The following is a 15920-nucleotide window of genomic DNA, read 5'->3' as shown; positions in this document are numbered from 1 at the left end:
TTGCAGCACCAGTTCCAATCTTCGTTTATGTAATAATTTTATAAAACAAATTAAAAAAACAATGAATGAAAGTTAGTATAATTAAGAGTAATTTTATAATTTAACAAATTTACCTCACCTGTTCTTGTTAGGCTCACGCAAATGCACCAAATGCAATATTCACTACACTGCAATTGATTATATACTGATTATACTGCTCTTTCGCTCTTACACTGGACTTATACCCTGTTGTCTCTTTCTCTCTCAGCCACACACTTGTTCTCTCGCTTGCACTTTGACTCTCCCACTCGCTTGCTCTCTCAATCGCACGTTCTGTCTCCGTTTCTAGGTTTCCATTGAAAACCACATTAAAATAAAAAAAAAAACATTCAAAAATAATACTGTTATGCTTTTAATTGCAAATGAACTAGACTTATTTGGATAGTAGTATAGTGATGGTTCAAAGGGCTATAAAAAGAACTAGTTCAGTCCTATCGCTTCGAGTAATCGAGTACGCAAAGTCATCATGTGATTGGCAATGGGAAACGTATTCGATACTGACGAAAAGGCATGTCAAAGCAAAATAGGAAAGAAAATAAATAAGTTTAATAAAAATATTGAATTAACTATAGCAAAATGACGAATAAAAACAAAAAAGGCAATGGAGGCAACGTAGGCAGTGGAGTCAATGGCAATGGCAGCAGCTCAAAGTTGGCCAAACAGCGTTCTCAGGTAAGCTAGTAAATCGAGGTCTCACTGCACAGCCGGCTATTTATTAATTTTCACATTTACAGGACTCCCAGGACTACAGTTCTTTTAAAACTGTTTTATTTTATTGTCTACTAATTGTATTCCTCCCCGTGATAACCTTCTTTCTAATGAAAGGTTTCGTTTTGGATCGTTTCTTTAGCATGTCGGAAATCAAAGTAAATATTGCATCTGCAGTAGGTGCTGTGGTTTCTCTCCATTTGGCCCTGGGGCTTTACATATATCGGGCCTATTTTGGAGCACCTGGCTCAGGATCGAAGAAGTTGGACTAGCTTTCTAATTTAGCTAAAAGTACTGTTAACCATTTCCATTTAAATAATTACTGCTGTACATAGAACTGGACTGAGCATGTGAGACGGGGAGACATAGTGCCAGATGGAAAGAGAGAGAAAGATTTGTTGTGCGAGGGGACCGTGTAGCTCCCACTAACTGTAAATGTAATCGTTTTCCCCCATTACATAATTCTCGATAACAGACAAGTCAAAGGAAAATTCACACTTTCCTCTTTTCATAATATTGTTGTATGTATAATTTGTATTAAATAGACAAAAAAAACGTAAAATAGATTCATCAAATAATGCGCGGATTAATTAAACACAGTCAAAACTTAGTAAGAAATTACTCATGGACCGAGGCGATAAAAAACATTTTGCCGAAACCGCGCAAAAAAATATATAATTTAGGCGCCTGCTTCGAGTTACAAGACATCAAAAAAGTAAGATCAAAAGAAAATAAGTATTATGCAAAAAAAAAAAAAAAACTCAAAATTCAGAACTACATAGCCGATCGTTAACCGTTTTAAGTTTAAGTTACACCACTCGTTCTATGTGAACGGCAAACAGTGAGTCGAAGAGTTAGCTGACTAATCCTTTACACAATTGGCGGAGAAACTGTACATTTGAACAACAAGTTAAGTGTTTTTTGTCAACGCACATTATATTCTAATTCCAATTAATCTTCGTTGTACATACAAAAGATCAATAAGAGTCCTTTTACACAATATACTAAATTCTAAGTAAAAGAACTTGTTGAATTCACTGTAAGATTCACAGGTGTTGTTAACTCGTTCTCTGTTAACTCGCTGTGCGTGCTGTTAGTTCGATGTGAGCTCTTATATTTCAGTTCGCTATTTGATTTTGTTGTTTTTGTTTCCTTTTGTTGTGTGCCCCTTACACTTTCCTTCTATACCTGGAATAATGTTGAGTTGTCAGTGCAAATAAGCCAATACCAGATACCAGACGTTCTCGGTCTGCAATTGATTCGAACCACCTGTTCGCATCTGTTTCCGCCCACCCAAACACCCTCCTCAAAGCTATCCACCAAAGATGTTGCTAAATAAATTGCCACAACACATAAATATGTGGAACGTTTGCATGCAGGCTGCTCTAATAGCCACACTGACCATTACGGGATCGAAATCTCAGACAGATACCGGAGATTATTTAGTTGGACGCAAGCAGGTGCAGCCGCGCACTGCCATATGGAACTCAAATTAAAGTCTTTTTTCTACCTTCTGTGTTTGCCTTGCAGACTTCCTACAATCCCAGTGAGCTGAGCGAATCACAATTCTTGGAGTACAGCAATCTATCCGACAAACAACATCTGCGTGAAGCCATACGGAATATACTCATACCCCGAGTGGTTGGCACTGGGAATCATAGTATTGTGCGTCAGTACATTGTCCAGTCTCTCAGGGATCTTGATTGGAAGGTAGAACTGAATAGTTTCCATGACACGGCACCGATAGTGGGTGCCTTGCATTTTCATAACATTATAGCCACATTGAATCCGAATGCGGAATCATATTTGGTATTGGCCTGTCATTATGATAGCAAATATATGCCGGATGTGGAGTTTTTGGGTGCCACCGATTCGGCAGTGCCTTGTGCCATGTTATTGAATTTGGCCCATGTGTTGCAGAAGCATTTGGGATCATTAAAGACGGCGAAACGTAGCCTTATGCTCCTCTTTTTCGATGGGGAGGAGGCCTTCGATGAGTGGGGCCCTAAAGATTCGATATATGGGGCACGGCATTTGGCTCAGCGTTGGGAGAAGGAAGGCAAATTGGATAGCATTGATATGTTGGTATTGCTTGATCTCTTGGGTGCACCAGATCCGGCATTTTACAGCTTCTTTGCCAATACAGAATCTTGGTATATGCGCCTGCTGGCCCTCGAGTCCCGTCTGTCGAGTCGAGGATTGTTGGAACAATATACATCCAGTGGCGTGGCACCACGTGATCCTACGCGTTATTTTCAAGCACAGGCCATGCGCTCTTCCTACATTGAGGATGATCATATACCATTTCTTAAACGAAATGTACCCATACTACATTTAATACCCGTTCCCTTTCCAACAGTCTGGCATACGCCGGATGATAACGAAAGCGTGATTGATTATTCCACCACGGACAATTTGGCGCTGATTATACGACTCTTTACTCTCGAGTATTTGTTGGAAAAATCGTAGTAACTGAGAATCAAAAAATCCCCGTTAAAATACAAAACAAAAACAAAATATCAATTGGAACACGGCACACAAAACGCAAAACCCGAAGGGCCTTATCACACTATTGACCTGCTTTATCTAAAATCTGTAACCTATTGCCTACTATTGCCCATTGTGGATTCTATGTCCCCATGTGTGGATCTTATCTTGTTAACTGTACTTATTGTGAGACGATATTTTTATAAAGAGGGAACTATTGAAAACAAAACAAAATATTCAAGAAGCTAAGTTCGGCTATGCCGAAGTTTATATACCCTTGCAATCCTTGGCAAATATATTTTTACATGTTGAAAATTCTTGTTTTGTAAATCAATTTATCAATACACAGAAAAAAAAAGGGATACTCAAACTCCACCTATTTTTTGAATATCACTGTGTGATATAGTGTTCCGATCCGGATGTTTTCATACTTCATCTCACCCATGTTATAAATTGCTTAAATACCAAGTTTCATCCTATTAGCTTATGTATAAGATGGCTCAGCATACGCACCGACGGACGGACAGACGGACATGGCTATATCGACTCAGCTTCTCATGCTGATCGAGAATATATATGGGGTCGGGAACGTCTCCTTTTAAACTTCTGACCAATTTCATTACACCTTCTGCAAGGGTATAAAAACTATGCATAGATATACATTCATACATAGATAAAAATATTGTTAAATGTATATCCATATGTATATTATAAATGTACATTTTTGTCTGTATAAAATAAATTTATCTTAACTTTACTTTTATTTAAATTAAGCGTCCAAAATATTATTATTATTATTTCCTTTTTTTGTTTTGTTGTGGTTGGTATGGCATAAGTTTTGTAAATTATCTTAGGAACTAGCTAAAATCGTCAAAAAAAAAATACTAAAACATAAAAAAAGGGCCTCTTAGCAGTTCTCGGCCAATTCCGGACTGGATTTCGATATGATAAGTTTGGGTAACGACTCCTCCAGAGCCTGGAGAACGACCTCTTGCTTATTATCCTCCTTGCCATCAGCCTTGTCAACCTTCATCAATTGAGAGGCATTCAATTCTTGAGGTTTCTCCACTATGACCACACTCAATTCTGCACATGACTGTGATTTGGGACAGCAGCTGGCAGGTTTGTTGGTCCAAGAGGAGGAGGAGGAGGATGAGGACGGCATTGCTGGCTGACTACCGTCTGGACATTGACTTATTTCTCTCAAATCGGAACGTGAATCCCGACAACAAACCTTCTCGGCACATTCAGCAGCCTGACACTGCATCAGGCATTCCAGCGAGGCGGAGGCATTCTTGTTTGTCGATGGATAAAATTCCGGTTGTATGGTCACAGCACCAATTCCCTGATCATGGAAATAATTTCGCACTTGTTCAATTATCTTTAAATACAGTTTGGGATTCTGGAACTGTATGTGTATGGTGGCCACATAACGATGCGCAGCCAATTGCCATATATGCAGATCATGATAGCTAACAATTTCCGGGAATTTGGTGACCAGAGTGCGTTCAAAAATCTCCAAATCAATCGAACCGGGTATAGTCTGCAGCAGAATCAGGCAAGACTCTTTCACTGCAAAAAACAAAAGACAAATTCGAGATTAAATCCAGGACTTCAAAGTTGCTATCGAGCGTATCTGTACTCACTGTATGGATAACTCAAGGACAGCAATAGGACACAAGAGAATATCGATAGGACGGGATCAATAAATTTGGCCGTATGCTTCTCATCCTCGGCCACATAGACGATGGCAGCGCAGACAATCACAAATATGGTACTCGATACATCGCGTAGCATCTCAACGGCTCCCTGACGCTTGGTGGTTAAATAGACCCCGTTTTCGATTTCCACCTCCAATTCCTCACGCAATTGACGATCATTGCGAGATTTGCTCAATTGTCTTTGCATCGGCTTAAGCGACACGTCCATATTACTGGACATGGACCGTTCGAGGACAACATTGCCACCGGGTGTCAAATGAAGGAAACTCCCCTGATGCAGGGTATAGCCACCAATTAATAGATAGGTCAGTCCATTCAGTATAAGACCAACAAATCCCAACATCATCACTTCAATGGGTAAATGCATTGTATCCTGGTGATCGATATGAACAAGAGTCTGTAGAGCTTCCACCACCAGGGAAAAGGATAAGGATGCCAAAATAATGAAGACTATCAGCATGGTCAATATATCGATGCGAGCCCAACCGAAGGTATTCCTCAGCTTTTGCTCCCGACTCTCACGTTTGTTGGCCAATTTTTGTTCCTCGGTTTCCGATAGTTGAACCACCACAGTGATCTTATCCTGCGACGAGACATTCGATGATGGCACTGACTTTCTTTTATATAGAGAACGCTTCTCCTCCTCTTCTTGTTTCTTTTTGCTATGCTGTAATGAAACACAGATAAAAAGAAAATGTTGCAGTGTTTTTATGTATGTATGTATGTACATATATCTTTTGGCTTCAGTGAAATTTTTGTCAAATGGTTTTCAACTGTTTCCAATTTTCTTTGTTACTGTCGTTGCTCGTCATGCTTTCTAAGTTCCCAAAAAAAACCAATGCGCCAGGCTAACTACAGTCAGGTCGAGGTTTATATACCCTTCCTGCTACTCTTTCTCTACCCATGACTAGATGTCGAAGTAAACAACCCCTATTTCTCTATAAGATCTTTAAGTTCCCTAAGAGAAGGTCCTTAACACCTAATTCCAAATAAACGGATTTTGGAAGAATATTTAGTTATTTCTCAGAAAAGTTGTTTAATTAAATGTCAAAACAGTTTACTTTTTTTAATAATTTCAGGATATTACCACTTAGTTTTTGATCTATAACTCTAGTTACGATCCAGTCGAGTTCGAAGAGTATATTGAAAAGCTTTCTAAGTCTTCGAAGAGTTTAAGTTAATTCAGACAAGCTCTCCGCACGAGTTCGTGATCAAGAAATAATATATGTACCTTAAGATGCTTCTTTCTATGCCCACTTCTGACCGAAGTCCATGTAACCCCTTTTGAAAGGGTATAAAAAGACAAACACGCTTTAACCGAAAAAAAAAAACTGTTGCCAACTATTTTAACGCTCCGCTTAGCTTGCTCAGTACGTTCATTCATCGCCAACTCTGATCGGTTTTTGGGATTATGATTATATAACCAACACTCACAATGCCTACGATTGTGTGTGTGTGTGTGTTGATTTTTGTGGTTTCTAGCCAAGTTAATATATTATAATTTTTTTTTTTGGTTTTTGTTTGTAAGCTCTTCTGTCACCTTTGTGATTTTTTATTTCTCATATTTGGCTTTGTCTTTTGCGAAACGTGCTTGGCACGCTTTCCCATCAACCCACACCACACACACACACACACACACACACACACACACACACAATACACACTATTTATACGATCATCGGATCAGAGCAACAAAACCTTAATAATAATAAAAAAAAAATTTAAAACATTTACAAAATTTGCTTTGTCATAATTTTTGTGTTTATTTTTTTTTTTTTTTTTTAATGATTTGCATTTGAAATCCTCGCTAAACTGGGTCAACTGAGATGAGAAACTTTTGGGTAAAATTCAAATCTTTTAAATGATCATTGACTAATTGTAAGATTAAAGATCGCCAATGATTAATAATGATTATATAGAAGTTTGAAAATCATTTTCAATTTCAACAAAACTTTCAATCTGCAATCTCTATTTCTAAACAATTTCAAAGGTTTTATGTGTATCAGTTTAATTATTGAATATAACTTTCGACACGGTTATTGAAAAAAATCTTCCAAAAATGCGTCAAACTTTAGTCTTTGAGATTTTAATGCAAAAATGTAAGATAACTTTCTAATAAGAAAATTGAAATATGAAAAATATCAGAATTAAGGACTCACAATCAGAATTTTTCGCGAAAATAGTCAAATGCAGATTAAAACATATTTTTCTAACTTGAAAATAAACACATGAATATTCGCAAAATTTATTAAATTTCAGAATTTTTAAAATAACATTTTTGTATGTAGCACGTAGCATTTACTAAGCCGGCACCAAAATCTTGGTATTCAAACAGATGGGCTTGGCTAGACCGGCTCGGCTGTTGATGCTGATCAAGATTATACTTTTACACTTGGTTTATGAAAAAGCTTTCGTCTGTGTATTACCTCACCCATTTTCGTTTAACCAAATGTTGAGTCCAAAATTTTTTATATTTTGGTTTATTCTAAGAAATAAAATTCAATATTTTATGGCAAATCTTTATCTTTTATCAAATTGCCATTGAATCTGCTCTCGCTTTCGCTTTCATATGATTTTCGATACCATGCATTGAGTTACCATGCTCTGGACGACAATGCAGCAAGTTTTAGAATGGAGTTTCCTTAATTTCAAAACAATTATTTGAGCTGTTCCCAATTGATTTCGGGATGACAGATCAGTGACGGCCATTCTACAAATCCAAAATACTGATTTCACTTTTCATGTCTAGCCAAAATTCTCTTCCATTTTTTTACACTTTTCATATTACTTTTCACTTTAAGCACTGCCGCAAAGATTTTCCTCGAGCACGAATTTGGGATAAGAATATTTGGAATAAGTCTTTTATACTCAAAATCGGTCCAGACATGTGAAAGTGGATACCTCGCTCTCACTCGGTAGATTGACGGACTACGTTCGACAACATGTACATACCTATGTATATTAGTCTTGCTCACCGGAATTTCCCCTACTAGGAACTTTGATCTGACGCCTAATCTCATGTTAAAACCAGTAAACCTTTAAAACTACAAAAGGCAAAAGCACTATCCATAAATCGAACGGCCCGGCATATATTTATTTCCATTTTAATTTATCTCGATCCTAACATATAAGTTTATATCCATTTTGTTTAATATATACATACATATATGTATATATTTTTAACATCAATTTATAAATATTTGTATTCGTTTTACGCAAATATTTTTACCATCCAAATTCTCCCTTAACTATTCAGTACACTTCTATTCGTTGCAGCTGTAGACGGAGTTTCCAGGTGTTAGTATTGAGAATTGGGATGTTCTGCTCATAGCCATCTATGCCAACGAATTACCTGAGTCCACTATCCTGTTGTGGGAACAATCTGTCTCAAACAAGACGATTGTTATCGTATCCTGGATGTTACCGAGGACCATTAGTCGACCCCGAGCATAAAACCTTTCCTTCTCGGCTCCCGCAAGCCCACCGCGAACTTGGAGGTCTAAGCTTTCCCCGCAAAAGCTCAACTTAAGGTTTCGTCCTTGCAATCGGGAAAATAACTCAATTATGTCCGTCCTGAGGCGACTCCTTTGGTCAATTTCAATTGTTTGTGTCTTTGGTCATGTCAGAAGATGACTTTGGGTTATCGAATTCAAATCATTAAAATTAATACAAATTAAGTTTTGTCCAATTTAGACGCTTATAAGCATTGTAGTCATGGTATCCCCTTCCCCCCCCATGGTTACCGTATTTTTAGTTAATTGAACAAGCTGTTAACAAAGTCTTTATCTCTTGTCGAACGTAAATCACAATTTGAGTCACATCCTGATAGAACAAGCTGTTAACTATAGGCATTAACTAAGCCTAAAGGCAACATTTTTATGTTGATAAGAGAAGGGAGACAGTGAAACCCAAGTCCACATCATATCATATCATATCACACGTGCTACATACATATACATATGTACATATTTACATACCTATGTATTTGTATGTACATAAATATGTGTTTCTTTCACAAACACCAAAAATGCAATAAAAATTCCCATAAGTTATAAATATTGGGCCTGGTAACAACAGCAACAACAACAACAACATTATGAGCTGAAAAAGGAACCTGTTTTATATTATTTTTTTTTGTTTTTGTATTGCAAAAATACCAATTGAAAGAGATACTGCTCCAATATGTACGTTTGTATGTATGTATAATCAAATTTTGGTATGAGAGTTCAATGCACCAGAAAGCACGCGACAGACCCCAGACAAATCCCCATCCCATACACATTTTTTTGAGTTTAAAAACTTGTTGCTCCACTTACCTTAATTGTTAAAATGCAACCAGCAAGTGCAAAAATATTGCACAACATGTGATACGAGGACATGAGCAAAGTCAATGCATGGGTTATATGACTGAAGACCATTTGGAGTAGAAAATAGCAAATGGATAGCACCAACACCACATAGAGGGGAATGGGCTGGCATCGCTGTAGGAGATCTTTAATCGGCATTTTTGTGTTGAACTGGGCTGTAAACCAAAGAAAAGCACAAAAATTAATTGATTAAATATTTGAAAACGCAAAAAGTATACATATAAAGATATATACATATGTATGTATGTATGTATGGATGTACATTCAGGTGACACAAATTGTCAACGAACTTTATTTTTTGTTTGTTTGTATCGATTAAAGTGCAACCTCACATGAAATGTTGATCATAACAATTGACACAATTTTGTGTTAAATTTAGATGATTGGGGATCCTGAACTTTAAGCCAAGAAAACCCACTAGAAGCCATAGAAAAGTTCATAGATCCTAAGATCCAGAGAACGTATCCCTGCTGGATTCTAATAGTATTGAAATATGGAAATCCAAACCCATAGAAAAATTTTGGAGGTCTGATTTTGTTTTTACTTGACTAGAATACGTATTACGTATAACTAATGCAAAGATTCCCCAATCCATCTGGGTAAGATTAAGAATTCATCAATATTAACATATCGGCGGGGGTAGAGAATCGCCAGACTCCCCCTGGATCCATCTATGGTTCCATTCATTTAAAAATAAAGTTATATTTTATATATTTCTTAAAAATATTTTGTTAAAAAATGGCTGCTTCTCTAATTTGAATCCTGACTAACAATAGGTCCTTGCTAGGATCAGTACTTAAGATTAGTGTTGGGTAAACATTGTTTACTTGTTCTTGTTTGGAAGTCAGCCAACTCACTCATTTTGTTCACTTGCTCACTACATTCCAATTCAAATGCTTTATTTACTGCTCAGTTGATCAGTTGCTCACTGAAATTGTTCAATTGCACTGCATCAAAACATTAACTTGATAATCAAATCAATTTGTTTAATATTGTGAATGATAATTTATGATTTTTGGTTAGTAAGCAAATAAGAAAATGTGAGCAAAAGTGAACAATTGGAAGAGACCATGTTCACATACTCCACAATATTGAAAGGCCTCTAGTATTTCACACGATTTCTGGGATATTCCTCTCCGGTTTTGAAATAAAATGTCTACTTTAAGTCAAATTCTGAGTTATTTTTAAAACTAATAGTTAATTTATTCCCATCTGGGACAATTACTTGTCTAATTCAACTTGCTGCAAAGTCGACAACAAAAATTTCTTAATCTGAAAACATATATGAACATGAAATTATAAAATAAGGAAGTTGGCAATAAGGAGGATCCCCTTTTGTCCCGATTCACAGACAAAGTCAGCTCAGGCAAGGGAATGGACTTCGAAGTGATGACTCTCTAGCGATAAGCTGAAAAAAGTTCTTACAAGATTGACAAAGAATACGTAAGGATTCCTCTAGAGAGTAGTTATTGAAATATCCTATGATTAGGAACTGAAGGGCTTTGTGAATTTTAAGCCAAGTTAAGAAATACTCTTGAGTTTCATTTGGTTTAATATTGCTGTGAAATGTCTTCGACATGACTTAACTCCTATAATTTCAATTACAGGTACTTTCCTTCACTTTCAGTTTGATACGAAAAAACACTTTCCATTTGATTTCGCTGCTTTCGGTGTGTTAAACTGTGTCAAGTTCAAGTTTTGCATTTCTATGCCTTGGATGGGAAGGGGACGGGGTTAGATGAACTGTCTTTAACCCATTTAAGGTTCACACCTTATGCCAGCTGCATGTGCCATATGGTAATCATGATGATTATTCTACGTGTATATATGGCCAAGAGTTGTGCGCCATCTCCGCCCATTCCGCCTGGCTGACTGCCTGCCTGGCATGCAAATGTGTAGATGAGCTTAAGAGCTACTGGTTACCTGCTACCTGACTATCGAACCGATTTACCTGTGACATTGATGTAACATTACGTGATCAGCGTGACCAGTTTGAGCCCGAAGGTTAACCCTTTTTATGTGGGTAATTATTATTTGTGGATAAACCAAATGGTTCATTAGACTACCACAACGACAACTAAATAGAATGTGCGTATGGAATCTAAAATATGTTTATGTTTATTTTCTAGGACAAAGTCGTTAAGAACTAGTACGTTGATAACGAGTGTGTGTTTGTGTTATCTCCTCATTTAATTGCAATTCTAGCCATATTCTAGAACAAGTATCTAAAATCATGTCTCCTACCTGTACTTAGTTAGCTATCAACTGAGATTATTTCGAAAATCCTTCAACCCGAAAAACAACAAAAAAAGAGAACACGTTCTAGATAAAGTGTTTAGATATGACTATCTCAAAAGATATATGTGACCTTTTTTTAAGAAACATTCAGCCATAAAAATGTTACCATTTACAAAGTCTTAATCCTGGCGGACATTTCTCAATATAATAGAAAAAAGATAATAATAGATATCATAAAAACTTGGATGGCGTTTGCAAATTTCAATTTTTCAAATTGCCTGACTGAACTGAATTACGAGGTTAGTTTAATTTCGTCGGATTCCTATACCGTTCAGAATAACAAATTGTTTAGAATGTTAATGAGTCTCTTTGGAATCTACTTTGTCACGATTTGTGTAATATTATCCCATCATCATCTGATTAATATCTAATTCAAATCAATTTGGCATACTAAATGCCTTTTTCCTAAGTCTTTATATAGACAATTCTATCGATTTGGCATATCGATTTAATCAATGATGTAATCCACATTTCGAACTGTCACACGTGGGTGTCGCCGTCGCACCTTTTAGTGAATTATTTTACAAAAACCTTATCTGTTTTTTTTGAAACAATGTTAATTGGAAAGAAGCTTAAACACAATGCAATCCAAAATCTAAATGTGGCGCCTCCGGGGAAATAGATTTGTTTCTCTCATAGAGAAATATACAAAAATACAAATTAGTCAAGTCGATGGAGAGATATATGTACATATAATGGGATAGGCAACACAGGTAGCCACCCAGGGATTGTGGCACCCCCCCTCCTCAACCCCTATAACCATCATGTAGTATGTATGTACATACATATGTATGTAGTATCTATGCACCTGTTAAATACACGAATCAACTTAGTACTAACTGCGAATACATCTGTTGTTCCATTTGATCGGAGCTAAACGTTCATTTCCTCAATTACAATTCATTTTCATTGAAGATACAAGAGGTTTGTAGTTTATATGGGGGAGGGTAGTGTATGTTTGTATGTAGATAATAAAAGATAAGCCACGCAATCAGACAAAGGAGAAAACACTTCAAATCATTTTAGTTGCCATGTGGGTGCATGTACATATACATATATAAGTACATATCTGTACTATATAACGCGATAATCAGTTTAAGCCATATTATGTGGAGAAACAAAATCAGAGAGTTAAAGTTTAGCCCATTTATTGCAAAAAGATCCGGGTTTTTTAGGAATTTATACACTTCATAAATCTCAAGTCAGTTGACAGACTCAATTGAAGACTGTCAATTAGATCAATGCAACAATTCGTCACTATAGAGGTACACATACATATGTATGTACATATGTATGTATATACATATGTACATACGTCGTATTCCAATTCAAAATCTTGGCACATTTTGTTTTTGTTCATTTGATATTACTTTGCCTGCATACAAATCACTTTTGTGTGTGTTTTGTTTTCTGCTTTTTTGGCAACACCAAATTGTAATTTGGAAATGGATTTTGTAGGTAGATCGGTTGTAGTAAAGGGGTCCCTGGCCCGTTTCGTCTAACCATTTTGAACACGTCGACAAGGTCGCTTCCTAGGCACAAAGCTATGAGCTTTAATGTTAGTATGCCTATGGAATTTAAGATTTACTACTACAATACTATGTATTTGTACATACATAGTATACATATGTATAGACAACTACATACATTGTTTCGGTGTAAACATCGATAATATTAGGTGGCAATATTACAAACATATGTACATATATTTTTGTGTGTACATACATACATACATATGTATGTATGTACTATTCTGCTGTCGTTAACAATTATCAAATGGATGAACATATTTGAACAAGTTTTTGCATGTGCGAGACAAACCACATCTATGGCTGATAACGAGATAGCTGTACTTACACATTTACAGATATGTATGTATGTACATATGTATGTATGTACATATGCATGTATATAGCCCTTTCTCTCTCTCTCTCTTTCTATCTCTCTTTCTCTCCATATAACTTTCTTTGTTTCCTCTTAAGTAACATTGTTTTGACTCTATTATGGGTTCTTTCTCACTGAGCTAGACAAACAGGTTTATTCAAGTCCTTGACAGATGAAAAAACAAAGATTACCCTACAAATTTAATTCAAATAACTAATCTTAATACAAAAAAGGTAAACCTCTTAACGATTTGACAGACTAGTCTTATCCCAATTATTTATGTATGTATGTATGAACTTCTTGAGAGTGGGTGAGGACCTTGTTCTTTTATCTAATCACTTGGAGTGCGCTGCTTTAATGCAATTTTTGAGTTAGGTCAGTTTCTTTTATTGTTTAAATTAGATGAAGGAATTTGCAATGCAAACAAAACCATATTTCTATTAAAAACTAAACAGGCTGCTGCACCTGCACATATTTTGCAACACGTTAATTCCACTAAAATTATAAAAAGAAAACAATAAAAAAACACCAGCAATAAACCAAAAAACAGTATTTTAATTGCATTTTTATGGAGCCCGATATACGTGACACCAAACCAAATCCTTTAAACACTTTCACCCAACAGATATAGATTTCGATATCTGGTTTAAGCATATTAGAATATCAACGTGAGCACAGATAAAAAAATATAATAAAATAGATGTATTATATAGGAAAAAAGACACACAATAACCATTAAACAAAACGCTAACAAAAACACAAACAAAAAATTAAATTAAAAATAAAGAGAATACAAATTGAAATTGAAATTGTTGAAAATTACATTTAATGAGGAGGGCTTTAACGTTAGAAATCCCGCGAGCCCCCTCAAAGTAATTGGCTTTAGACTTGGTTGATTCTTGACCGATTTTCAAGGTTTAGTCATATTTGCATTGAATCAACTTTTACATAAAAACTCTCAAAGTAGCGTTATATTTTGTTGTTGTTCACCTCCTCTTTACAATTAAAAATAAATCCAGACATATGCTTTAATTAGCATTAATTTAGAAAAAAATATAACATTTATTTTTATAACGCAAAAAAATGATGATTTTTCGGTGCCAAGAGCTGCCCGAATCACTTGCTAAATGGTTCAGTCTATATATAGTATATATACATATATACATATATATTTATATACTCATACAGATAGATATATCAATCTATTGATTAATGAATAATTTAAGGTGTGTTTCTCTTTGATTATTTCAAATGTTATCACTAAAGAAAAATAAGCTGGAATTCTTACACAAAATTTGTATTTTATATTTTGACTGTTTGTGTTGATCAAATGGTTTTTTTTTTTTTTTTTTTTGTTTTCCTATATGTACATATACATAGAATTTTGATATTTATTTTTAGCACAGCATTTAGTTGAAATTTTATTGTTTTGATTTTTATTTTCAGTTGGTTGGTTTTGATGTTGTTCAAAAATTTGTTGTGTTGGATCACCCACGAGAATTAAAGCCTTCGATTCAAACGATGTTAGTGGCAGCGCGGCTCAAACACGAATGAGAAGATCGAAGAGATATATGTGGAACCCACAACCACAACAAAAACCGATGTACGAAACTAAGGAGGAGAGACAGCGAAATAGCCGGCAAATCAAATTCAATACGAAAAAAAATTGAAAGTGAGCGTAAAATTCGCAGCAGTGTGTGGGAGAGAGCGAGATCGACACACAAAGGAAAATACAGAGAGAGATTAAGCAAGGTACACCACACAAGAGAGTAAGGGAGTGAGGAATAGCAAATAAGAGAGTGTGAGAGTGGGTGAGACCTGAAGATAGTAGTAGGCGTTAAGCGTTATCAGGAAGAACGTGTGCTGATTAATTTGCAAACTTTCCTCTTTACGCATACCCTAACGCAGTAAAAAGCCATTTTTATGTGTGCTTAATAATAACATTTTGTACAAAGGAGATCTGGACATAACCTGGCTAAGATTTATTGGCGAAATAATATGTTTCAAAAACCATAAATGCATGTACCTTTTAAGTGATATGCCAATTTGTGAGGGTATTAAAGTTTCGGCTTACACGAATAGTCCTTTTTTATCTTTGCCTATGTATGTATGTCCAATATGCTAATCTCTTTCTAATTTGTTATTATCATATCATAAGTATGGAGGGTCGCCAATGAGGTTTAATTTATGGACTTGTGAGTGTCCCAATTTTTACCTAGTTAGAGGAATTTTTGATGTTTTATTTTTATTATTTATTAAGTCCACTTATCATTTGGTATAGCAAAAACGTATGTATTGAATTTAGGTAATGTTCACACTTGAGTAGCGCGTTGGCAACTGTTTTACTCTGTAGCTTCTTTTACGCCACAAAAACAAAAGGTTTCTTTTGGCTTTTAGGCATAACAAATTAAATTTT

At 35.7% G+C, this 15920-nt stretch overlaps 3 protein-coding genes across 6 annotated transcripts; 2 read left to right on the top strand and 1 right to left on the bottom strand.

The window, feature by feature from the left end:
- Positions 1-516: 516 nt before the first annotated feature.
- LOC137580897 (vacuolar ATPase assembly integral membrane protein VMA21 homolog) lies at positions 517-1311 on the top strand. 2 transcript variants are annotated; one of them, XM_068295053.1, is made up of 3 exons: positions 528-547; positions 612-711; positions 774-1311. In XM_068295053.1, the coding sequence occupies exons 2-3, from the start codon at positions 616-618 to the stop codon at positions 1017-1019; spliced, it is 342 nt and encodes a 113-aa protein (XP_068151154.1). In that variant the 5' UTR covers positions 528-547; positions 612-615; the 3' UTR covers positions 1020-1311. The 2 variants fall into 2 exon arrangements, with proteins under 2 accessions (XP_068151146.1, XP_068151154.1); XM_068295045.1 differs by having other exon boundaries at positions 517-711.
- Positions 1312-1324: 13 nt separating this feature from the next.
- Positions 1325-4003, top strand: isoQC (iso Glutaminyl cyclase). Of its 2 annotated transcripts, none has more exons than XM_068295006.1 (2): positions 1325-1462; positions 2278-4003. In XM_068295006.1, exons 1-2 carry the CDS (start codon positions 1325-1327, stop codon positions 3214-3216), a joined length of 1077 nt encoding a protein of 358 aa, XP_068151107.1. In that variant the 3' UTR covers positions 3217-4003. The 2 variants fall into 2 exon arrangements, with proteins under 2 accessions (XP_068151107.1, XP_068151115.1); XM_068295014.1 differs by lacking the exon at positions 1325-1462 and adding an exon at positions 1862-2207.
- On the bottom strand, positions 3915-15827 carry ZnT77C (Zinc transporter 77C). 2 transcript variants are annotated; one of them, XM_068294995.1, is made up of 4 exons: positions 15720-15827; positions 9272-9477; positions 4881-5622; positions 3915-4806 (listed from the first exon to the last, which is right to left on the bottom strand). In XM_068294995.1, exons 2-4 carry the CDS (start codon positions 9458-9460, stop codon positions 4142-4144), a joined length of 1596 nt encoding a protein of 531 aa, XP_068151096.1. In that variant the 5' UTR covers positions 9461-9477; positions 15720-15827; the 3' UTR covers positions 3915-4141. The 2 variants fall into 2 exon arrangements, with proteins under 2 accessions (XP_068151096.1, XP_068151087.1); XM_068294986.1 differs by lacking the exon at positions 15720-15827 and adding an exon at positions 14793-15039.
- Between the last annotated feature and the right edge of the window lie 93 nt (positions 15828-15920).

The sequence above is a fragment of the Drosophila tropicalis genome, unplaced genomic scaffold, assembly GCF_018151085.1.
Source record: "Drosophila tropicalis isolate 14030-0801.00 unplaced genomic scaffold, ASM1815108v1 contig_1190, whole genome shotgun sequence".
NCBI classification, from domain to species: Eukaryota; Metazoa; Arthropoda; class Insecta; order Diptera; family Drosophilidae; genus Drosophila; species Drosophila tropicalis.
Note: the sequence above shows the minus strand (reverse complement) of the source record. Positions and strands in the feature narration are given on the sequence as shown.